Source organism: Prinia subflava, chromosome 2, assembly GCF_021018805.1.
Source record: "Prinia subflava isolate CZ2003 ecotype Zambia chromosome 2, Cam_Psub_1.2, whole genome shotgun sequence".
Classification (NCBI taxonomy): Eukaryota; Metazoa; Chordata; class Aves; order Passeriformes; family Cisticolidae; genus Prinia; species Prinia subflava.
In genome coordinates this window covers 66,512,703-66,538,494 of record NC_086248.1, presented here as the reverse complement: position 1 = coordinate 66,538,494, position 25,792 = coordinate 66,512,703, and the positions used below count along the sequence as shown (strand labels likewise).

Genomic DNA, 25,792 nt, shown 5'->3' with positions numbered 1-25,792 from the left:
AGCCTCAATCCACAAAAATAACACATCTGCTGTACTGTAAACATGGCAAAGAAAAAAAATACCAGTTCCATCTCTTCTCCCCTTACACACTGGATTCTTCATTTAATAGACACTGACAAAATGCAGCTACGGAAAAGACTTTGCTTTACTGAGTCTGTACACTGAACGACCCTAACTTTCCTGGTAACTTAAAAAGATAACAGCACATCACATTGTCACCACCAGGATGCACATTTCAGAACGTTTTTAGACATGCTTGGGGACATCACTGCAGATGAACCATTTCACACCTCTCGGCGTCCTTCAGGGCAACTCCCCATCAGGCTGGCTGCTCTGCTCGTCATAAAGCACAACTCACACCTTCCTGCTGCTCCAGCCAGCAGAAAACCACTGGTCAGGAAGAAAAGGAGTAAGCTACAGTCGTTTCAGGAGAGATTTGAATAGTTTATTTTGCCCAATCAAGAGCCCTTCAGCATAATGACACATTCATATACACATATATGAACATTTTTTTTCTGAAACATTAATGTATAATACATTTTAAATTTAAAATACCAGCTGCACAGGTATTTTTATTTACAAAAATATTCCATACTTAATTTTTTAACTTCATTATGATGACATAGTTCAGTCCAAGTACATGTAAGTAAAATAACTCTATGCAATCTAACATAGTTGAGTTTTTAACAGTACAGTTTGCAGTTCATATGAAACTATATTTGTAGACAGATGGATTTGCAACCCTACCTAAAAATGCATATTCCAGTAATCATCCTCAGAAGAGCTAGTGGGGCTCAGCAAGACTTAACTGAAGAATAAGTTGCAATGAACATAAGGGAAAAAGAAAACACACATGTACACACTAACATATACAGAAACAAGAACTGCTACACATCAAGCATGCTTACCCAGGAGTGGGCAATGTTAGAAAAATTTACGGATGTGTTTTTTCCCCCATGGTGCTGGTACAATGAAACAGCAGCATAACTAGAAAGCAGCATGTTTTCCTAGTTCTAACCACTACAGATAGCAGAGCTCAGGTCTAAAATAACACAGTACTGCTTATTTACAATTCTGTTTTAAAAGGGAATATTTAAAACATGTTCCCACCCCTCTCCCTTTCCGTTGCCTATGACTGAATGGTAGTGGTAATCCACATACAACTCCTTACATGTTTTCAACTGAAACAGTTTAACTTCTAGTTATTTGCTTGGTAATATGGAACTTAGGTACTAACAGAAAGAAATACAAGTGTCAAGGTAACCTACAGCTGTAGGTTAGCTTAAACATTTCTAGGCACACGTGGAACTACTAACACAAATACTGATTGACAACTTTCATTTGATTGTTTGGTGTTTCTGCCTCATTTCCCTTCTTCCTTTTTTTCCCACTTTTTAAAAATTAATGCCTACATCTTTAAGTCTAAACTTTATAAGGTGTAAAAGTACTCTGAAACAGTACACTCATGGAACTTGAAACAGTAATAAGGTAATAAGATACACAGCACACCTTTATAATGGGTTAACGAAGAACAAATTGGCCCAGATCAGCTTTTCAATGAAAACTGAAGTAAAATTGGTTTTTTAGCTGATTCACCTACAGTACACCCTTTTCCCCCCTGATTCTGTTCACTTCCACCCCTCAAGCATCATTAATTTCTTTCTACAGAGTATTTGCAGATTTTGTGGTAGTAGCATGGTTATCCACATCCACCCGAAAAGACTCAAACCAGTTACCCAGGAAATTGGCTGGCATGAGGGAAGATTCGAGGGACAAGTTGCCCTTCTACCTGGAGAGGAAGGCAAGGCACTGCAGTCCTTCCCTCCCACACCAGACTCTGTCTGCACTCAGTGCCCACCCAGACATGTTGAACCACAAGCAGAAAGTAGAGGGCACTTCAGCCACATTCTTGTTTCAGATACAAAAAAACCCAACAAAACAAACCCACATAAAAAACAACCCTGATTTACATGTAAAGAGCTGATGTATAATCAAAATACACAGACTGCTCAAAGAAAATGTTTATTGGACAAATCTCACTTCAGTGTTGGAGAATTTTGAAAGTCCAAGAAATAGAGCTGAAAAAAGTCTCTTGTGCACCAGAAAAAACCCAAACCATAGAAAACCAGTCAATAATAGACTGCAGCTATTGAGAAAATTTTAATATTAGGCTAAGTTCCCTATCTTCTTGCTCCATACTTGGAGAATTGTTCATGGATTTTCATAATGGGAGGTAAAAATAACTGATTGTTTTCTGCGAAGCAAAATGGGCTTTTGTTTTCATTGCTTAGTAATTGTATCATCTCGATATGAGATATGAATGTATTCATAAGCTTAAAACAACTTCTATGGATAATATACATACTTTAAGTACTTTGACTTAAAACTTGAACGTAAGTCTTTTTAAAATTAAAGGTAGAAGTGTACATATAAAAATTATTTAAAACTAAAAGTATATTCTTAAGCAGTATGTATAAATATAACAGATTTCTTTTGTATTATCTAGTAACAAATGTGAAAGTGTTGCTGTAATTTATAAACTGAATGCTGACACAGAATACGTGCCTTTCAATAGATTCTCTATTGTATATACATATTTTGCTAAGAAAACACACATTCTAAATAAATCACATAATTAGCAAAGGTGCCTGAAAGTAATCTGTTCTAAAGTCTTTATTGAACATGTGTGTTTATATACAAATAATGAACCTGAACTGCACAAATGCAGAAACAAAATTAAGGAATAAAATACCATGATTGAATTAAAGTGCAGGAAAAATTCAAGTTTAAAAGTTCAGGTAAGATCAGTGCCATTAATTAAGCAAAAAAGAAAAGGAAATAGAAACAAACAAAAATTCCCACCCCTCCAAAACAAACCCTAAACCAAAACACCACCAAAATAAAACAAAACAAAACGCCCAACCAAACAAATCATACGAAGGAAAATAAAAAGAAAACTAAAAGGAAAAGAAAAGAAAATGAACTTGCTTCCAAAAATCCTCCTTTGGATGTAGCTTTCCAATGTCACCTGCCATGCAAGAACCACCTCAGGCACAAAAACTTTGCATAAAGACAGACAAGGAACACAGCTACATATTACTATACTTTATAACTGACTGTTTGCTGAAGAACAAGTCACTGGAGATGCCTGGGGTGTAACACTTTCAGACTGATTTGGAATACACACATATTTACACATACCAGGATTTAAAAGTTACGATTTGGCAGGACTAAGGTGAAGAAAAGCTTCTTCAGTTGACAGTTCCTAATGAGACACACTACATATAAACAGATAGGTAGCAGCAGGTAGTTTCTTACTTTCGTTTAAAAAAAAGTAATAGCTCAACTGTATTTTATAGATTTCCAGACACTCTAAAAAATTTCACACAACTGAAATGCTAGTGAAAAAACCAGGGGTGCTTCCCTGCAAGGATTTCAGTACACTTTGCTGTACAAAAGGTGCACCACCAATAGCACAATAGGATGCAACAATGTGTGTGATCGCCTTCCTTCCATTGGGAAGGAAAAAGTAACATTTTAGACTAAAATTGTACATAGCCCCTTTTATTGACCAAGAACCATTTGTGTTTTTATCTCATGAGCAATCATGTCATTAGTCTTCCTACCTAGAAGCATGCCCTGAACATAAGCAACAGAAGAGATTCAACTACGATAGATTCTGCAACACCGAATAAGCCACTACTGCTCCGGTACTGGCAGATGGTCTCTCATTGCCTCTTATTATTTTGCTTGCTGGTGGTTGTCAAATGCGTCTTGATGAGAAAGTTAAGTATGCTTTCCTCTCAAGCCAAGGTCATCCTCCATTGAATGATACCATAATTTGTTGAAGAATACTTTTACAATCCTCTCCCCCAGAGCCTGACCAGATTTATTTCCTAGGATTCCGTTGCTCTGAAATGTACTTTATCTTCACCAGGTCAAATAATAATCAGTCATCTCAATTTATAAATGTGGGAGAAGGAAGGAGACAAGTTTCAGTTAGGGTGGGGTTTTTGGATGTGGTATAGGTAGCGGTTTATGTCATTTTCTTCTACCTGAATGTCTCACAAAATGATGTTAAATATGCATTAGTTAGACACTAAAAAATAAATAAATGCAGAGGCAAATATTGCATGGCAAACTAAGTTAAGTAACTCAAGTAAACATTGCCTCAAGAAATCATAATACTGCTTATTGGAATTGTCACATTCTCATTTTTAAAGTCCTTTGAGCAGTGGGCATAGTAGGGCATGCCCTTGTACAGGCAACACAATTGAATTGTCTTTTTAAATTAAATGCTGCTATAAATCAAGTGAGAAAATGTATCAGTTTGTGCTTCAAAGCCCAAATATATTTGCCTCTCATTTGAAAAGTGATTTAAGAACCATAAGTAACTTCAATATTTTGCATCCTTGACATGTTTTGTAATGTTGCCTTATCTGTGTACCTGCAACATCACAATACAAATATAACCAAGGTTTTGCTTTGGGAACATTCAGAATGCTTGTGAAAAAAGCATTCAAAATGCAATGCTTGAAGAAGCAAACCCAAGTGAATAATTTCAGACAATGCAGACCTATCAGCTTCTAAGTACTCCCTTTTATAAAACAAAAGCAGTCAGTAACTATTCCTACTTTGAGGAAAAAGATCTAAAGGAATTTTTGAATTGCAAGCATTTATTTTAAGGAATCCTCTCTTTTTAAAAGAGCCCTGGTTATTCAAGCTGATATAGCTTTAGTGCAGTAGCCATTAACAAGTTAGCTCAGCCATACTATTTACCTCACCCAAACTGAACATTATTTCAGCGATTCCTAAAGTTTTTGTGCACACTTTACCACTGCTTACAATGAAAACATTGCTTTAGAGACTAAATCCAAACTTTAGGACAACTGCCTTTAGTGCTGGGTGGGGCTGAGACAGGTACTTGTAAAACAGCACTACTGGCAGAACTCATAGATTTGCTAAACAACATACTGACAATTATTAAGTATTAGATGCTTGCTTGCCATTATTCATGCATCAGCACCTCCATGGTGTGTAAAACTTTAGAAAACCTGAGTCCAAGGTTATCTGATTTCATAGTTAAGGACTAAAGGGGCATCTAGAACTTAAGTTTTGAGCGAAACTATCTCAGCTATTTTAATTAACGGTTGTAAAGATACATTCTGTTAAACATCTATCAAAACTCACAGCGTGAATGGAACCCACAGCCAATTCTAAATGTTACACAACCTGAACCAATAACTATTTTTGGCAAAAATAATATTTAACTGAACAGAAGTTGAAGAATTCTTACCACAAGGAAGATGTTACCACATTTCACATTGCACGGCCATAACACAAATGAAAACTCCCAGCATGACACATTCCGATCATATTATTCACTTGACTTTTTAATGCAAAAATTACGTATTCTTTTGTTTTGCACGTCACAGAATATGATGTGAATACAAGAATACTGATCAGGGGTCCAAGGAAAGACTATGCACAGGTCAACTATGTATACCATTTTCAATAAGAAATCTTCCAAGCTTCCAGCTTTTCAAATGAAAGAAGTGACAGCAAACTTCAACTCTTCTTCAACAACAATGGTAAATATAGCGAGTCCTAGAGAGGGTAATTGTAAGTCAGCTACTGTCCAGCAAGACAAACAACTTGATTCCAGCTCTTGGACCCCTGATTTATTGCCTCTCCTTACAGGAGGGTATAACACTGGCAGCAATTACAATAGCACAAAAACTTTTGGCATATGAAATATTAACACAGGATTGACCCTGCATTGCCCCTGCCCATCTCACCATGATTTCCCTTTACCCTCTTTTCCACGTGTTCCAGTTACCTTCTCTGTTCCGACTTTACGCTAACCAACAGCTAAGAAACACTCAAGTTTCTTTTTGTGTGTATGCGTTTCTGAGACATGTAGCTCCTCAGTTAAAGCCAGGACTGAGGTAAAACAGTGTGTCATTTGTGCTAGGAAACAACAGTATCCAATGGTGAATACTCCTTTAAATTTCAGTGGTCCTGCCAAAATTAATGAAAAAACAAGATTCTTTTTTCATCAGGACAAAATTAAATAGATGTGATTGATGAAAGTCATCAGAATTGGTACCACTTCTTGTCTTTGTACTTCAACATCATCTAGAAAAAAAAAAATTCTAATTACTTTTTCTGTAATGTACCAAAATGTACTATGACACAAACAAATAATATGCTTACAAAGCAGCATCAGAAAGAAGAATTTTAGCAAGGCTTCTCAAAATTGCAAACACATCGCTGAACACCGACTGCTTAGCATGATGAATTTTCTAATGGTAGCATCATTGCTGTTGATCCAGCCCCAGAAAAAGACATTTTTTGGAGAATGGGGAGGTTGCATAGGAGTTTAGGGTGTGGAAAGAAGTCAGCATGGAATTGGATGAGAACAGCCATTCTATGGTAGTTACTGAGGGAAAAAACCGAACTCTCACTCAGAGGGTTTGCATACAAGAGGATCTTTCTCAAGGACAGCACGAATCTGACATAAAGCATTACTCTTCTCATTAATTCAGTGACAGTAAGTAATTTTTTCAGTAATGGGGATTGAGTTGCACATTTAGAAGCTTACATGCCACTCCAGCAGACTGCATGCTCTAGAGCAATGTGCCACGAGACAAAGCTGTTTACAATTAGTTAGGAGTAAAAAGCGATGGATGAAAGGGAAGTATCCTTTATCAATGATACTGCATGCCCTTCAGATACTTCCAACACGCCTTCGCAGAACTCAGTCACTTGCAGAATCTGCATTTGTTTGACAATCAGTTCAATGTTCAGTTTAACATACTCACCTCATGAGCGTGTTTTGAGAAAGAATCAGCACTGTACAGCATAGCTGCAGTTTTTTCTTCCAGTTCTCCCAGTTTCTGTCCTCTTTCATCCAATGCCAACCGGGCTCGTGCCAGTTCACCAACCACACCAGATGCTGCTCCTTTGACACCTTCGATACCCCCAGGTCCTGGAATATGCTGGGCAAGACTCCTCGATGCCTTCCCAGATGCTGATTCTCCAACTGGAGGCATTTGCAAAAGCAGCAAATACAGAATAGTAAGGTTTTTTATCATTATGACATAAATATCACTGAAATTAGTTTATATAGAGGTGTAATTTCATTGCACAGAGACCACACAGCTAATTGTAGGTATGACTATGAGCAACACTCACTACTCCATGTTAGTAGATGTTACTACATTAGAACTGAGACATTCAAATATATTTTCAAGTTTCCAGGCAGGTTATAAAATTGTAAAATCTTCACACCTCAAGTGTGAAATTAAAACTCTGATGTTCATCAATAGAATTGTTAAAAAAACCACTTCACCAGCACAATATAGTTTATTTCATATGGAATGTGTTTTGAGCTCAATGGACAAATCAGAGTTTTGAAAATAAAAGTTGTGGTTAGTTCTGGAAGTGCTTTGCTGGTATGTAGGGCAGCCAGCATGATTCCACCAGCAGAGGTTTCTTGTGATGGAGGTTAAATTTTACATGCACACAACCTAAAGATTAGGTGTCTGTGCTACCATTATCGTAAAAACCTTGCCAAAAAAAAAAAAAAAAAAGTGAAAAGACAGTATGGCTGTGAGAACAAATCAGCACAAATGGTCAGCTGAACAGCTCCAGACTCCAGTGATGACACTGACCACATGGACTTTGCTCACAGTGGGACATCAGTCACCCAGTTCAATCTAGACACTTGATGTGCCAATCTCATGTAGAATTCTATAGACTACAGAAATCTGAGTATTTGTTTTAAACAATGAAACATGGTTTGACTATTTTCTTTTTTTTACTCTAGGAAAAGTAATATTAACTGCTTAAATACATTTTGATGCAGTATTTCAAGAGTCTCTGATTTGATTTTATGCTTCTATTAAAAACGATTTACATTTAAATTAGTACCATAAACACCTTTCTGTGAATTCCCAAAATAAGAAAGAGAAATCATTTCTGTTATTGCAGATTCTGCTGGGACTCTCATGGTAAATATGGCTACGTTAATGGTTACTTTATGCCTTTTGAATTGTCATTGAACTGTCAGGCTACAATTCATTAGTATTTCTTCTTCCATTGAATACTATTTTCCTTCTTAAGATCTAAGTCAAAACTTAATGGTGGAAACTTGAAATGATATAATGAGATAGCTTCTAAAGCTGTCTAAACCATTTATAATGTTATAAAGAGATAGCTTCTCAAGTTACAAGGTATTTTTCCTTTTCCTCTGTCTCAGTCATATTAAATTATAATTTTTGAACCTAAATTTCTGAACTGGAAAACACATACATATATATACATAAAAACACACAAAAAAGAAACCTTTGACATGGAAAGTGACCTCTAAATATCTGATATTTGCTCAAAGTGTAAGGCAAAAGTAATGAAGTCTGATTTTTATTTTGTAGAGATCAGAAGAACCACCATAAAACAAAGGACTAGCAGGGCACCTTGTCCATTTTGATAGATACATTTCACATTAATAAGAAAAGGTTCTTAAAAATAAGTTTGCATAATATGGTGTTGCATCTAGCGAATATATAAATAAACAAATGGAAGCTATTTTCCTTAAATATATTAAAGTGATAAATACCACCACAGTAAAAAAAAGGTATAATTAAAAAAAGAGAAAATTATAAAACAATGAAAATATGGCTAAATCTGAATTTTACTGTCCTATAAACAGAGGACTGAATTGAAATATCATACAGTTCTGACCTTGCTGTCATTCCTAAGGCATCTCTGCACAAGTAAAACAAAGAAAATCTGCCAAATAACTGAACTAGAGTTTTTTATTTTCTCACTGTCCAGAACAGAATTCTGCAAAAGCAGTCCCTTTCAGTTTACCAGCATAAATAGAATCATGGTCAGTAATACAGGCTTATAAAGATGCATTAAAAAAAAAAAAAGATTATAAAACATGAAATGGGACAACTCATCTATTGCTGAGTAAATGAGCTAAAAGAACCTGTGAAGAAAACATACCAAGCTTTTCTGATCTTATTGGGAAGGTGTACAACACAAAATCTATGAAAAAACTATTTGTCACTCCCTATTTTACTTTCCCCTTCAAAAAGGTAACGTTCTATCAACACAGGTAATACATTTATCAAGGATCACTGGCTTCCTTGGGAAGAAATGCCAGAAAAATAACCATTACTGATAACTTACAGAGTTCTTCTCTGTCAAGTGACTGTGCCCCACCTCCGAACAGGCCTTTAAAGAACCCCCTGTTTGGTGCTTCTGGTGTTTCTACAGGAGTGAAGAGCTCACCCAGCATTTCCTTTGCAAATGAAAAAGAGACATAACAAGGCATAAATTATTAAAAAGAATGGAATATTCTTTCACTTTCAGGATTTATTGAATGGATTTGAATTTCAAAATAAATGTGCCTTCAAGGGCATCTGTCTTTGCAAGGTGATGTAGGAAAGAGAAAAATAAAAATATATTAAGAAATTTGTCCAAACCATTTGCTTCTGATGGTTGTAAGCCTAGAGTTCATGGAATTCAGAAGCAAAGACAAGCTTTCAAGTAAAGTTTATTTGCCCCTCAACAACTTGGGCAATACTCCTGACTTTGTTCCATTGAAACTGTATATACAAATACTTATATCCACACAGCAGTATGAAAGTAAAGCCTGCAACTCTGCTGTTTCCTTATTCTCTACAACTACCAAGCTGAAGCATGACTGAGAATTTTTCAAGCTGTTAATATCCCTGAAACATAATAGCTTCCTTCAAATATCCTGAGTTAGCATTCCCCTCTTGTGTCAGCACACACCTCCCCAGCTTCAATTGATCAAAGGAATTTTAGCTGCATGTTAAAGGAGGAAATCCCCTCTTGATCAAAACAAAATTAAGCAAGAAACTGATTCAGCTACAATAGCATGGATGAAACAAAAACAGAGTAGAAGTGATTCATCCAGAATCAGACTCTACAGTGAAGGACAACAAAAGAGGAAAAAAAAAATCAAAGCACAAAAGCTTAGATGCTTAGCTCAGAATGCATCTAAGAAAAAAGTGATTTTTTAAAAAGATTTCCTTACCTGAAGATTTTCACATGTTTCTTGGCTGTAGGTGAGCCTCTGTATTTCAGTTGGTGAGACAAGATAGAGTGCTTGTCCATTATTGGTGAAGCAGAACGTTCTGGCTATCCGCATATTGGTGAGTGGCAGGTAATACACATCCAACAATGGCCTTAAACTTGGCAAACTTAAGGAAAGGAAGTGAAAGCCCATTAAATATAGCAGAAATGTCTATTATTGATCAAATGGCTCATTTTTAAACTGCAATATGTAATTTTTTCCCTTCACCGTCTGCATGAGTACCACATAACCAGGTATCATGTAATGACATTACAGAATCTCAAAACATCACGTATTTCAAGGTAGCACCTCAAAAGTGAAATTTAAACATCTGCATAACAGATGTATTTAAAACTATTTCTTTAAATTATAGTCTCAGCATGTAAATCACACATTCATTATTTAATGAATTAGGCATTACTTAATTACCACGGTATCTTGATAACAAGAGTTTACAATTAAACATCTTGTCTCTTCTTTCAGGTTAATAATTTCTCCTTGACTAAAAATACAAGTTTAAAAGACCTCTCCTTGAGAAAATTTAGAAATATAACATGAGCGTGCTGTCAAAGGAAAGCAGAATATAGTAGCCTCAAACAATCTTGTGAATTAAGTGCCCCTTTTTTTCTCTGACTAGATATTGAAGAGAAATTCCTCTTAGAACAAAGTTTGCTTACCTTGTACTTTTTTATTCTGTACATCTAACTGCAGAACTTACTTGTATCAATCTACTGAAGAACAGAGAGCACACTTGGGCTAGAGCAATATTCCCCTACCAAACATTCCTCTCCCTCAACATGATAATAAATACAAGAAAGAAGGGACAAAACACCTAATTTCTTGACAAGTAGAACCCAAAATAAACCACTGTTTCAAACATTCCCTGTGAAGGTGTTCTAAAAAAACCTACAAGAGTTGTTAACTGCTGATGTCCCAATATAGAATAAAACAGCCTCTGCTGCAGACACTATCCACATAAGGTTTTTAATTCTAGACACTAAAAAAAGCAGCAAAGGGGCAAACTGAAGTTAAAACCAAAGAAAGGTGATGTAAACACAACAGTATCAGGCTGCCTTTTGCTTTTTCTTGTTCTTTTTTTTTTTTTTCTTTTTTTTTTTTTTTTTTTTTTCTTTTTTTTTTTTTTTTTTTTTGCATGATGCTGAGATTCCCTTTGGAGGCAAGTTTTAAAAGTGAGAAATAAAAAGCAATATTCTCTTGTAAGCATATCACCCAGACATGACACCTCTGCCATGCATGTATATAAAATAAGAATATTCCTAAGAGAGTCAGTAACAGAGAAGTGTTTTGCTTCAGATCAATGGGAGCATAAAACACCCTTACAGCTTCAAAACACAAAAACATTCGATCATAGGACAAGCATGACATCCATGAGAGCATTTTCATCGTTTCTGTTACAGATTTGTTTGTTAGCAAGTCCTATCCGAATTTATATCAGTAGTTAAATATTGGGCATCTTGGGTATGATACAGTGCTTTGACAACTTTACACAAAATGCAGGTAAGGTCCACTCCCCAGCAGGAATTCATGCTTACAAAATGGAGCTCAGCACTGGAGTCCAACTTCTCCACACAAGGTAACAATTCAGCATTTATAACTTAGCACATATGCAGAGATTGTTAGAAAACAATGTGAATCCTGAAGAAAACAGGATTTGTTTCAATATATGATATCTGAACATTACTAATTTTAGTTTTAATTAGCAAAACCAATCCTGTTTGCCCTGCAAGGTGGGCAGCATTTGGAAGAGATGTTTAGAATACATAAAACATGGGATATACACCAATGGAGTTACAGACTTACATACTACAATTAAAAAACAAGTTTTGATTGTATCAGTTTTAGTTTACTCCTAACAACTTCCTAAAGAAATATTTTTTTCAGAATTTTCGAAGCTGAAAGCTTCTTCTGGAAACCTTAAAAGTAATCTTTTAGGAACTTTACTGGCATAATGTTACAGGGCCATGTTTCACCTTCATTTTGTCATTAGGCCACAACTAAATTGCAGGTGCAAGGGTGTAACTATGTACACACTGCTAGTTCAGAATAAAATAGCACTTAGAAACATTTAAGATGAAGGACATGAAAATTGCATAGGTGACCTGTAAAGTATATTTAAACACTATCACTACTGCAACATATGTTTAAACTCATAACTTAAACCCCTTACTTATTGTTATATAACTGCTAGCAGTTAATCTTGCCTTCATACCCTGAATTTAAGGTGTTAAGACACAAGCAAGCTACTCAACAGAACACTGAGGCATGAGTGTGATGCAAATAGATGCACAAAAATAGGCAGAGTTCTGGTCAGGTACAAGCTAAAGGTCTGACTCAAGGCAGTTTTCTCCATCAGGGAGTAAACTGAACTTTCAGAAAAACTTAGTCATGGGCCTATATCACCTGTTTAAAACTATGTGTTGAGTCAGTGTAGCTTGAGCTTAAGTGGTAAACTTCAGGTGTTAAAGACATAGCGAATAGGAATAGGTGCCATCAAAATTATTCAGGCTGAAGTGTTAGAGAATCATCAACCCTGAGTGAATGTAATTTTTTTTAAATGCATCATCCTGTGGAAAAGGAAAATGTCTGTGTAGCAGAAGACTATTTCTTTTTATGTTTAAGTTACTATCAAACAGGTCTTACCTAAAAGTCATAATATGTCCATTGGCACAGAAACATGCAAGGCAGATACTGTTACTCAATGACACTATGTCTCCACGAAGGACAAAAGAAGTCTCTGTTATATTTTGCTTATAAATACAGTTCTGGGATGGTAGTGAGATAACTTTTGCTTGCTTTTCTGAACATATCACTGCATATTGGTTTTCACTGATTTCCTGAGAGGAAGAAGGGGACACTGAGACAGGTCGTCGCTTTTTCGCTTTTTCTTTTTCATCTTTATCTTCAGGAACATTGTGTTCTCTCCAGGGTTCATGTGCTGGTGGGACCAAAGATCCTGTGGTGTCCAAAAAAGCCATTCTCAAGATTGCCCCTTTTAGCCTCAGGATGGTTCCTAGGAAAGAGTAGTTGAGCACATGTATAAAACTGTTCTTCTAAATTGCTTTTCAAGCTACAAAATATTACTTTAAGAAGCTAGGAGAATGAAAAGGAAACAAGAGCTTCAGTTTGCCTCCTACAGATGTACACAAACCTTGAGCTTTTAGATAAAAACCAGTGAACCACAAACGTAATCAGGAAAATATTCAACTAGTTTTCAAGGATAAAGTGGGTGCATACTCTTTCATTAACTTCAAGAGAAATGTATTTGTATTTAAGTCCATTATCACAAATGCAACCCATTCTCTCCTGAAAAGTATACAGTATGTTTAATATCAACAATAAATGTTATTATTAGTCAAAGATGAGGACTACCTTTTCCTTCAATTGGTTCAGAAACAAGCACAGGTGGGTTTTTTTTTTTATTTCTCCCCTGTAGTTCACACTTGAATCCACTTCTCTAGATTAAAATGAAAGTTTTCCCTCCTTACTGTTCAAATCACTGTCTCTGTAGGCCAGATCTTAAGCAAATATATGTTATTTTACTTAAATTTATTCACACATAAGTAACAACATGAACACTTGCTAAGTACAAACCATAAAGCACTATCTTTTAAGGATTATGCAGCGGATCCAAAGAGGAACCATACTGCCTAGCCTGCAGCACTGCCTTTATGACCAAACGTCACCAAATCTGACCCGCATGCAGTCTTGATGTCGACTCCTAATCATTCCTGCAATCAAACAGCATTGCAGTTTGTATGTTTGATATCTTCCATGTAGCAAAATGGACTACAGCAGCATGCTCTGCATGAGACAGTGGTAGGAGGAAAGCTGAATCTATGACTAACAGCATATCCAATAAACCATTAATACATAATTACAACAAAATCAGTTGCTGTGCTTCAGAAAAATGAGATACAAGACCTTTCATAGCAATCCAAAGGAATATATTTATCACTAATATTTCAAGCTAGTTGTTCAATTTACAGCCTTAGTTAGCACTCCCTTTTCTTGCTGCAGGAAAACTGATTGACTCTTACCTTAAGACTAATAATAAACTGAGCTTTTGATACTATTAATCGCTTCTGCCATCTCTAACAACTGCAAACATTGTTTTCTCAGCAAGTAAATACTGAAGTTGTCATTTTTTATTTTATGAAATTGTACTTTCCACTTTTCCAGTTTGAGAAACTCTGGTAACAAAGTAACCAGGCTAAACTGTTAAACTTAGCAGCTAAGCTGATGGAATACGTATTTTTAATTCATCAATAATTGAAAAGAAAACCCCAAACCATTTCTTAAAAATATATGAAGAATGACAACAGCACTTTATCCAAGCGTACTTTAGCCTGTCTGCTTTGTACATACCACTAGGAGAAACAATTACTGGCTGAAGAAGTCTTTGCTCTCCTCCTGGGGGTAAGTTCAGTACAATAACAAGCACTGTTCCCAGCGTGGTCCCGACCCACAGGCATGGGGAAGGTGACGTATCAGCCTTTCTTGTGAAAGTCTCACAAAAATGAAGAGCTGAAATTGCCTCACGTGACTCTTTATCAATGCTAGTTACGCTAGAACTCCGGGAGCGACTGAAAGAGTTGTCTTTGACATCTGAAAATAAATCAGTATTAATTAAAAAGAATGGTAAATTGCAGGGATTGAGAGAATTTAGTTATTTTTTGTTCTTTAACATCAACTCTACACTAACTGTAACACTATTGATTTTTGTAATCCTGTCCTTCCTTAGTCATATTTCCTTATTCCCCAGCTTCCAGCTTTTCTTGAGCAAAGCACCCAATCTTTGTTGCAGAGGTTGCCATTAGGTAATTATCATGAACAATTTTAAGGCATATTTCTGTCTTCTAGAGCCAGAGAAAAATAGTCATCAAGAGGTACTCCTTTAAAGAAGTTGAATTACAAACCTCTCTGCCAATTAGTTCACTGATCAGATGAAAAAAGTATTGGTTCCCATGGAACACAGGTAACTGATCTTAGGAAGATACGACCATTTTACTTTAGGAAATGCAGTGACATCGGCACAGCATGATAGCATGGACCCTGTAATGACTCACAGTACTGTTCCACTTTGGGAAACTGTGTGCAGGGGATCTAACAGATTATCTAGACCCCCCCAAATTTCAGTAGGAGAAAGCCAAATGCTATCAAATGCCACCTGGTACTGCTATGCAAAGCTGAAGATTTCCCCTTGGAATGCCGTAGCATAGTGCCAGTCACAGCACTAAAGCTTTTCTGGATGTTTTGCTCACTGTTTAGCAACAAGTGGATTCTAATGTTAACAAAAGTAAATGTGCTGTTCCACTCTTGCTGTAGGCTATCTGTAGGTGTGGCAGTACCTCATACACCAGCAGACATTTATCTGTGCACTCACAAATTAATTCTATACTTTCTTATTTCATAATTACAAAGTTTTAGCAAAAGACAGCCCTCACCAGCAAAATTTTGATGCAATTTATATTATGCTTTTTAAAAAATAACTCAAAAAATCTTTTGAGGAGGGTATAGATGCAATCAACATTTTAAAGCAGGATTAAGAGCTAGAGAACAACATTCAATCGTACTATTTGGAACTATTACTATGTTAGTTTCATTAAATAATTGAAAAACTTTCTACAAAGAATATCTAACATGCATTTGGAAAGCATACATACTAGATTTCAACTGACTAAATACACACATCTACTTAACACAAACAGTGAATCTTCTCAGGAGATAATTGCCTCATTCCAACAAGGATAGAAAAAAATATTGTCCTGTTGAATTTTAGCTGTCAAATATAAAACATGGATTATAGAAACTAAATCAATCACTCAGATGTTGACATAATAAGTTTTCACATTAAAAATAATAAATTCAGTGTAAAAAATGAAAATAATAATTTGTTTTTATAAGTCTTCTAATGACCACCACCTCTTATGATGCTTTTTTTTTCAGGCTTGAGTATTTAGCAATTTAATGGGTTTTTTCCAACTTTAACATGGATTAATCAGTCTGAATAGAATCAATCATACAGTAACTGCAATAAGCATAGCTTTACATGTGCATTTGTGAGTTCCAGCTAGTTGATTTGAAGAGCATATGTACAAATTCCAGAAGCATTGGAATGGAGAGGAGAAAATCAATAAAAACTAACTTGTCAGACAATATGGGCATTTTTGAAAGTGGACAATCCATTAAGAGAGAACAGAGGGTTAAAATTTAACTGCTTTATTGCATCCTATTTATTCTGAAGTCAAGGAAGGAGTAAATGTTTGTAAATGGATTAGATTCAGATGAAGAGGAAGGAACAGCAGTGTGATGAATCACTACACATCATCAGAAGGATGGAAAGATGAGGCTCTTTTGAGGTAGTAAAGCAAGGAATAGCACCTAGTGGCAGTAGCATCTTAATCACTGAATTAGAACATTGAAAAGCAATGGTATAATGCAGACAAGGGTATGACCAAGATAACTTCTGTTTTAGAAAGCAGAGAGTAAATACAGAAACACAGAGTTTAGATTTTATCTGTTCAGAAAGGAAAAGGAGCCAGTTAAAGATCTAAAGATAGAAAACTAATTTGAAAGAACAAGATCATGGAAGAGTATGTTTCAAGAAGCCATGGAAAGAAACGAGAGAAAATGATAAGGACAATGAATTTAGGAGAAAGGCATTTCAGTTGTCTCCTACAGCCAGTAGATACGGCCACATAAGTGACAAAAATACAAGCAAGCCAACATTGAAGAACACTATGCAAAAGCTGTATCACTATGAGAAAAGACAGAAGCAAAATTAAATGTAATTGCTTAAGCAAGTGATTTACAGACCTGAAAACCTAGAAGAATTTTACACGGAACAAAATGAGGTCTCCAAGCACAGATATTCACATACATGCAAAGTCAAAACCAGTCAAAGGCTTGAATTCACAATTCAGAAGGTACAAACTACTTTATGATTTTATCAGAAATGATGTGACAAAAACCTCTTCCATTATTTCAGTAGAAGGAACAGCAAATATTAAGTGATGTAGAAAACACTAACTCTTTCAAGATTGGAAAGTGCTGAAAAAAATTCAGTATTCAATTTTTACCAGTCTTCATTAGGAAAAATTAACACTTCCAAGTACTTATTGCCATCAAAGAACTGTGAGTAAAACAGCAGAATTTCAATTGGTTAATATTTAAGTATAAATGTGTTCCAGTTTGCCAAGTATGAAATTCACCCTGTACCAAAATTATCCCTAAACCATTTGTAAACATAATGTGGAACAACAGAAAAGTATTGAAAAGAGTCATTAAATTCTTCTGCTCTTCTGTGCCAACATGGCCACAGTCAAATCACTCTAGTGAATGATCACACTGAGCTTAGCAAGATGAGGAAAAATTCAGATTCCAGAGGAGATTAACAGAAGCCACCCTAGGTTTAGGTACCATAACCTAAAGAAGGAACTGAATTTTGTAAAGAAAAAAAATCTGTAAAAATGAAATTAGAGATATGATTACAAATATCAACCGCATAAAAAAATGACTAATGAAGATAGGGAGTACTTGTTATCCCTGATTCATGAAAAGGACAAGAAAAAGTTAATATGGAAGTAAGGAAGCTTGATTAAATACCGGGAAATCTGTCCAATTAGACTACACAACACTGAAACTTTGTCTATTGTTATTTCTAGAAACTTATTTATTGGAGGATCATGACTAGATCAGAGGTTAAATTGTCGAAACATCTGTATCCCTGCAAAAGGATCCTTGCCAATCCCTGGATAAAGAAGCTCTGAGGACTACTTCCAACTTCACATTTCTCTAAGAGGGGTAAGCTGTATTTGTAAATCAGGGTGGTCCAGCTCAGTTTCAGAATATCCCGGTGCCAGGACTTTTCCCCTTGTTGACAGCAGCAGCACCTGGCAAACAGACACTGCTACAGCTGCCAGTCTGACCCTGGCTGTCTTCTGCTGGGCTGGTGGTAGCAATCCTGCTGCAGAAAGAGGAGCAAGCTGTGGCAGGCAGAAGGCAGCTGCATTTAGTACTGTAAGTCTACAGTTGTCCTCCATCCTCTTTAGAGAACGCGTCAGAAGAGCTGGATTTGATCTAACAGCTGGCAGTCAAAGTATTTAAAAATCCCCAACCTACTCATTTGTATGCTGTTTTAGTAGGCAATGCAAGGACCTTTAGTACTACAGACCTCACAAGCAAACTGATCCTTATTTAAAAAGTTACTGTGCATTTTCAAGAGAGATAAATTCTCAGACTGGTCATCCATCCAAACAGCTGTATATTGCTTTACTTTAGAGAGAGTGGTCACAAGACAATTAACATTTATAAAACTATGCCCAACTACTTGTTGAGAGCACCTCAACATATCCTGTTATTTCATTTTTCAATTTAAAGTGTATCAGATGGTCCTAAACAGGCAGCAGTTTTCCTAATGCTGTCTGCTTATTCATGCTTTTGCTATCACAGCACTACTGATAAACTGAGTGACAGATGCCTAAAAATCATGATGAAAGTGTGATAAGCCATATACAGGAATTGCAGGCTTACCTTATGATGGCAGCAATGACATTTTGTGCCTGAGAGTCCCCAAAAAAAGTGGAATTAAAATTTTGTTTCTACACTTCAGATAAATGCAAATAAAGTCATGATAGCTTACATAATTTAGGCCTCTTCAACATACTCACATTCAGACTTAGTAAAAACAAAATCAACTATATAAACTTACCTAAATCAGGCTTTAACTCAGTTGGCAAACTTAGCTTCCTGGACATCTTTGCTGAAAAGTGAAGTATATCTTTTTTTTAAAAAGAATAAACATAATTTTGCTGGTCCTAGTTTGCTTCTTTCACAATATTTAATATATAATTGTTTATTACATTCCTTGAGGTACTTTAAAGGATTTCCACTAAAGCAGAGCCTCACTTCCTCAAGTGAGGGGTGCAAACTAAATCATGGAAGACAGCAAAATCCCTAAATACATCATCTTTGGCTTTTGCTGAGCTTGATTTCTCTCCAGGCTTCAGGCAGGACTTAACGCATTGGATGAACTTGGCTTTGGCTCAACCTGAAGTTTCAACTCCTCAGGTGAGAGGTCAGAATTGCAACGATGTACACTAATTCTTACAAAAAGTTAAGATCCCATCCCCCTTTCTTATGCTCTACTTTCTGTTTAAATCTGAGACATTTAAAATAGAATAAAAAAAAGAACTTGAACACTAAAATTAATGCACATGTGTAAAAAGCTAATCATCTGATATAATCAACCTTAGAAAAATGAAGATATTACAGAGAAGAATCATAAAATCAGGAGGGTACAAACACTTGCAACACATTCAAGAAACCAGAAAGATTTTGATAATACTGCTCAAGTGAAAAACAGCACTTCAACTCATCTCTGACTTAAAAATTCTTTTAACAGGAATGGAAATCCTGCAGTCCATTTAAACTGCAGTACAACACAAACAAATGCTGCTAAAAAAACCATCACAAATAAAGTACTAGGCATACATACCCCTTCCACCTTTCTTTCAGTAATTACTGGAGAAGGAATTATTTTGATATAGTTTATCCACTACACTCTAATTTTATTTCCCAGAAACATGATTCAGTTTTGATGTATCATAAATTCTGTATGGACTTGCATAGGAAATACTTCTTTTCCTAAAGTAGATACTGAGAATAGCCTCATTATTCTACGAGTCCCTTGTAATGGATACCACTCAATGCAGCCTGAATGCAGCTGCTTTTCTCTGTTAAAATTGGAGTTACCTTATTCTAATGATCTCTCTAACAGAAATCATTCCAATTTCTACATACCTTGAGGACAAGCATGTGACTTAAAGTTACTTCCATTCTTTCCAAAAGTGAAATACTTCACTCTATCATCAATTATGCTCATCAATATTGCAAATGCTAGTTATCTGAATAGTCGAACGGTTTTATTCCTGTCATACATCATAAAATTTTGAGAACAAGACTCCAGAAATAATCTTCTAATTTCCTTTACGTGTCAATGTTAAAAGTATGTTTGAATTAAATTGAAATTACTTACTCTCAGGCAGAAATGCTAATCACCTATCTTAGTGTAGCCTGAAACCAAAAAGGGCAACCTGACTACGTGTTTTCTACCCTCATCCTTGCATTAGCACTGGCAAATACCTAACTTGTGAGTGAGGCCAAAACTCATCTAAATGAGTTTTCTGCCAAGGGTTGCTTCCAAACAAGATCAACTCCTATTTCAGATCAGAGCTCAGAGACATACACAGAAAACCAGGGAACACAACAGCACTAGTGACAAGGAGCCCATCTTTTTGCTGTCAGCTTAAACTTAAATCAGCTTCCAAAAAGATCCTGAAATGTCATCTGGAACAGTGAATTACGAGATGGGCATTCCTCATAACACTTGTTTTCTCTGTTAGACATTTAAATAGTAAGAGCTGAGACACTGAACAAAACCTCAAGCATGTACAGAAAATAACTGGAGCTATTTTTGCCTTATAACAGCTTTAACCGTGTGTAAATATCTTAACCTATTTAACTTATTGAAGTCCAATATAGTCGGCTTTTCAAATAGAAACATTTAGCACCATCTTAACAACTGGGAGAAAATTGAAAAAAAAAAAGGGCAAACCAAAAAAAAACCCCAAGCAAACAAACACACAAACAAACAACAGCAACAAAAACAAGATACAAGGTTTCAGATAATAGTAAGTATAGGCAAATGTGTTGGATTCTGAGAGCTGATCCAGTTTTAGCTTTTTGTTCCTTAGTGAAAGGCCAGCTGTATGAACTAGGCTGGTAAGATAAAACAAATCTGTCAGACAATTTTCAACATGCACTGAACTATGCCTCATTAATAGGACAAGAGGATACATGAATTGTTAAAAAGGATATCATTACTGGAAATTGTGAATTACTGTGCTATGCAAAAAAACCCCCAACATTTCAAAACATATGTTAATGTATCAGAAACCTCAATAATTCAGATGTAAATGAGAAATAAGAATCTATTCCAACAGCAATGGTGCCATCTTGTGTTTAATGAAAAAATTGCCTAAACATACAGTAAGAAAACAGGGATATTTCACTAGCTAAGCCCTTTTTAACTAACATTACTCAGTATTAAAAACCCTGCTTCTATTCACATTGGCTTCAGTTTTACAGGTTTTGATAAATTCAGGGGTTTTTATGCCTCAGATGAAAACCAGCAACATGCTAGATACCTTGTACAAAGCAAAAGAGATAAATCAGAAAAATGGGAGATAGAGGATGGAGATCTACCAAGAGAGCCTCCAGTGTTAGGCTTTTCACTCCAGCTGGAGAACAGGCAGAGGTGATGCTGACTGCTCCTGCCGCACGTGGCTAACTTCAAGCAGCAGCTCTCATATCAGAGTTCAATATCTCTCTTGGGGGTGGTGGTTGCTGCAGCATTTACAGCCCAGACTGGTGCTAGACAAGGACACAGAGATCAGGGAGCAGTTGTGCTGCTCCTGGCACACTGCTGCTCAAGGCAACAGTGACTGTTCTGCCTGGGTTTAGACCTACATTTAATATTTCTCTGAATTAGAAAACCTAGAGTAATAGACAGTTGCATACTTACATTCTGTCAACATATATAATTAGGTATCATATTAGAGAACTGTCCGAACCCAAGGATTCTTGGAGATTTCTCACAGGTCAGGTGTTAAACCTGTTTCTCACAGGTTTCTCACAGGTAGGTGTTAAAATATGAAAGACTGCCTTTCTTAAAATATGAAAGACTGGCTTTCCATAACATGTTAGGTGTCAGCATAGCAGGAACAGCCTTCAATTCAATGAAGAAAATCTGAAGCCTATGAAGGCTTCTCAATAGGAAGCTGTGGCTTAGAAGGAACAGATTTCATTTGCAGTGGGTTATCCTGAGCTGATACTTGAAAATGTACAGCACATCAGTTTGAAAGCTATACAGTGATTTCTCCTCCATTCCTTTTATTTTAAAATAAAATTCTGAAGATTATAAAGGGGATGTGTCTTGGAGCTTTGATATCCAAGAGAACAACTTATGAAGCCTATTTCAAATAACATGACATGAGAAATAGCTAAGCAGCTTAGAATTTATTAGAGATACCAAAGCTCCCAAATTATTCTATATTTGACAAAGTGAAATATTTACATTACCAATTAAGAAATGCTGTAATCTCTAATGCATAATCTAAAATTCATATGAGAATAAGAAAACCATTTTACAAGAGACTGTAAGAAAACATGTACTTGGATACATCCAAAATTAGATCAAAGTATTAAAAACACATTGAAAGAAACAGTCTTTGACATTAGGGCAAATAAGATGTTATTATGAACATCTTAGAATTTGATTTGATGAAAACAGCATTAACGGTAAATTATTACTGCAATGTTTGAAAAAATTAGATATACACTTAGAATGTAAGAAACCTTTGTCAGTACTAACAGCAGGGATTATAAAAGTTTGTAATTAAATCTACTCTGCTTAAGTCTGTCTACTAATACTGTTTGCAATTATTTTTAAATTTATACAGTGCAGAAAACAAGTAAGACCAATTTTCTTGAGAGGTGTTTGACATGTAGGCTACTAGAACAGTTACAAAGGTTTTAAAATCCACCATATTTTGCAGGCACCTTTACTAAAGGCTTTTCCAGAAATGGCTGTTACATCTTAACTTGCAACACAATTTGTAGCTATAATATTTAATCATCTGTATCTCTTCATGCCAAAAACTGAACTAACCAAATTATGAATAAAACAGCTGAAGATTTTGCTTCCACTGGAGCTGGATCCCAATGTCTTTCTATAAAAATCACACAGCCTTAGAAAATAAGCACTTCCTACCAATTTTTCTTCCTGTAGTATACTTCTGCATATTACTTCACAGCATATTGTTTATATATTCAAATATGTGATGTTTGTAAGAGAATGGGCTGGATTCAATACAGGCCACGATACCTTTTAAAATTTCTAGAAATGCTTAGTTAAATCAAGTATCTCAATATCGCCAACATTTAACTATATTTTTTTCAAGGTTCACCTTTGATGCAAATAGAAGGGAAACATGACCCAAAAGCAACACATTCACAACAGGTCTTTAACTTCATTTACTATCCATTCCTTGCACAGAGCATTCGCAGTGGAGTATTTAGAAGAAAACAACAAAATAGATCATCTGATTGAAATGATGGTGCATGAAGCATTTGCTGATTGTTTTACTTGGGCTATTGTTTCAGTTTGACATGATTTTTTGATCCTCACACCAATCACAGAAACCTTGTTTGTTACTGTCACTACTTACAGAAATCTGCAGAAATAACAATGCTCCACATCAGTTGCAATAAAGGGATAAATTGACAATGGATTCATGTTTATAACTGTGTGTGTGATGTAACCACCTTGCAGCCCTACCACTGAAATGAAATTACTTCACACTTTGCTAGCAGTATTCCCTTGCTCCCTGTTCCCATGTGACAAACACAGGAGTGATATTAACAGCAACTGAAGTTACCAGTGTAAGTGATTTTAATTCTGTTTTGCACCACATTTAGCAAGTTGTATTTCACACACTGACAAAGAATGGAAAGAACTTGAACTGACTGATCTGTGTCCCAGTGCCGAGTGCTATGATCATGCCATACACATCAAATACATCAAATTCAACTCTGAGAACACGGCTGATGCCGATTTGTTTCATACAACACGGTGATGTTAATGACAGTGACACACTTTACAGACTCATTGTCCATGCACATTTGGTTGTCAATTCAGTTTAAAACAATGAACAGTTTAAAACATGCAACTATTAACACAGAAAATATGTTTTATTTACATGGAAGAGCTGAGAATGTAAGTTCAGAAAGAGCTAGAATAAGCATGCCAGATCAGCTATAGAAAACACGGTAGCAAAACAACCACTTTCACTGCACAGCAAACCACTCAAAACCAGGAAAATGCAAAATAAATAATTATATTTAAGATTTCAATAAACTGTGTAAATTACACAAATCACAGTATAACTTACACCCTGAAGAATGCATTGCTTATAAATAAATGCTTTGCTTTTTTTAGCTGTGGAAAACACTCCTAATACTTTCAGTTGAAAGGCTTCCAGCTGAAACAGATGTGAATGGCTCTATAGAATCCTCATTAGCATACTTTATTAATGCTCTAACATAACTCTTTGTAAAGAAGTGAAAAAAAAAAGGAGGTCACAGTCAGTCAAATTTTCCACGTATTTTACACAAGACAGTGTGTCTTATGTTCAAAAGAGACAAAAGGGAAACATTACCTCAATGGACATTGATGTAAATGCACAAGGATTAGGTGTTGTTTTTCTCAACTTGAACATTAGGTTCTAGTTACCCTGAATTTCCTTTGGGGGAACATATTAATGCTTATGTAAAAGAAAATAATTTCCTTTTAATTACAGATGAATTCACATAATGTATTATTGATAGCCATTTGCTTTCTTGAGTTATATTCAGACTTTTGCTGCCCCCCCAAATTCATTTACCCTGCCATTTCTGATGTCATTGCAAAAAGGTCTCAACACAGACCAAAACCATGATCTTTGTACAATACCTCAAATTTCAAGGATTACTTTGTCATACTCCTGTTTCTCTCCCTGAAATTTTGAATGATTCTTTGTCTCAAATACTGAATTATGATGAAAGGGATTAATGTTTTAGGATAAAACATAAATTGCCAAACAGAAAAACCAAAGGGAGACTTCAGGAAAACAAATCTCTTCATCCCTAGTATTAAGCTATGCTTCCACACAACCTGTGAAACAGTAGCTTAGCAACTACTTTTACTATGTAGTATCAACCTAAACTGACTGAAGAGATAAAATGAAATTATCCTACAAGGATACACTAATTTGCTAAATGAAAACAAAATGAACATTAGCAAAGTGTTTCTGCAAAGAAAGTAACCATATCCCAGTTAAGGAAGAAGAAGAAGAAGCCTTTCCCAAAGCTACATCATACATTTATTTAATGAGCCAGTAGTCAGAAGCAGTGTTATTTCCATTCCAGCCATTAAAGGGTTCAATCTACCTGCATACAACATATCCCAAGGCAATTCTTTTGCCAGATTACCATACAAGTCTGGAGCTGGTAGGGTATTGTGTCACTGTTGGATGCAGAAAAGTAAAGAGAGCTCTGGAACAGCACTGGGGTGTACTTATATATCCAAGCAGTCCTCTTCCAAATTCATAAATGAAACCATGATGGTACCTCTTTCTTGACCCCAGCCATATAAAAATCTGACCATATGGCTATGAATACAATATATAAAAAAGAAATGGTATCAGCCATATGTTCCCAAAACCAGCGCACCTTTGCAAAAGCAGTGGAATCATGTTGTGACTTGCACAGACTGAACTCTTACTATGGAGTAGAATTTCACCCATCCAGAAAAACAGAGAAGTGCAATTGTAAAATCAGAGAATTTAAAACACCAATAGCCTTGATTTTTTAAAAATTATTGTACCCAGTGTATTTAGTACAGAAGCAGCCCACAGAATTACCAATTAGCATAAAGAATGAAAAAATTAATAACATCTTGCCTTGAAATTTGACTGTTATTTTGCCTTTTATTTGCTGCTGGGTTAGTGCGGCATAGAGTAAGGCACTGGATTAGAAAGAGTAGAATTTTTCTAGTTCCTA

The 25,792-nt window shown here is 35.7% G+C and overlaps 1 protein-coding gene across 11 annotated transcripts in view; it reads right to left on the bottom strand.

Annotated features, from left to right (window-relative positions):
* Positions 1–423: 423 nt before the first annotated feature.
* Positions 424–25,792, bottom strand: part of STXBP5 (syntaxin binding protein 5) — a 106,260-nt gene continuing 80,891 nt past the window's right edge. For 8 of the 11 annotated variants that reach the window (XM_063390342.1, XM_063390341.1, XM_063390344.1 and 5 more), the window contains 7 exons: positions 18,843–18,893; positions 14,498–14,737; positions 12,773–13,142; positions 10,073–10,238; positions 9,199–9,310; positions 6,825–7,045; positions 424–6,138 (listed from right to left, as the gene is read on the bottom strand). In XM_063390342.1, coding sequence (XP_063246412.1) covers positions 6,097–6,138; positions 6,825–7,045; positions 9,199–9,310; positions 10,073–10,238; positions 12,773–13,142; positions 14,498–14,737; positions 18,843–18,893 — 1,202 coding nt within the window. In that variant the 3' untranslated portion in view covers positions 424–6,096. The remainder of the gene's footprint in view (positions 6,139–6,824; positions 7,046–9,198; positions 9,311–10,072; positions 10,239–12,772; positions 13,143–14,497; positions 14,738–18,842; positions 18,894–25,792) is intronic. The other 3 variants (XM_063390345.1, XM_063390350.1, XM_063390351.1) reach the window with 1 other exon arrangement.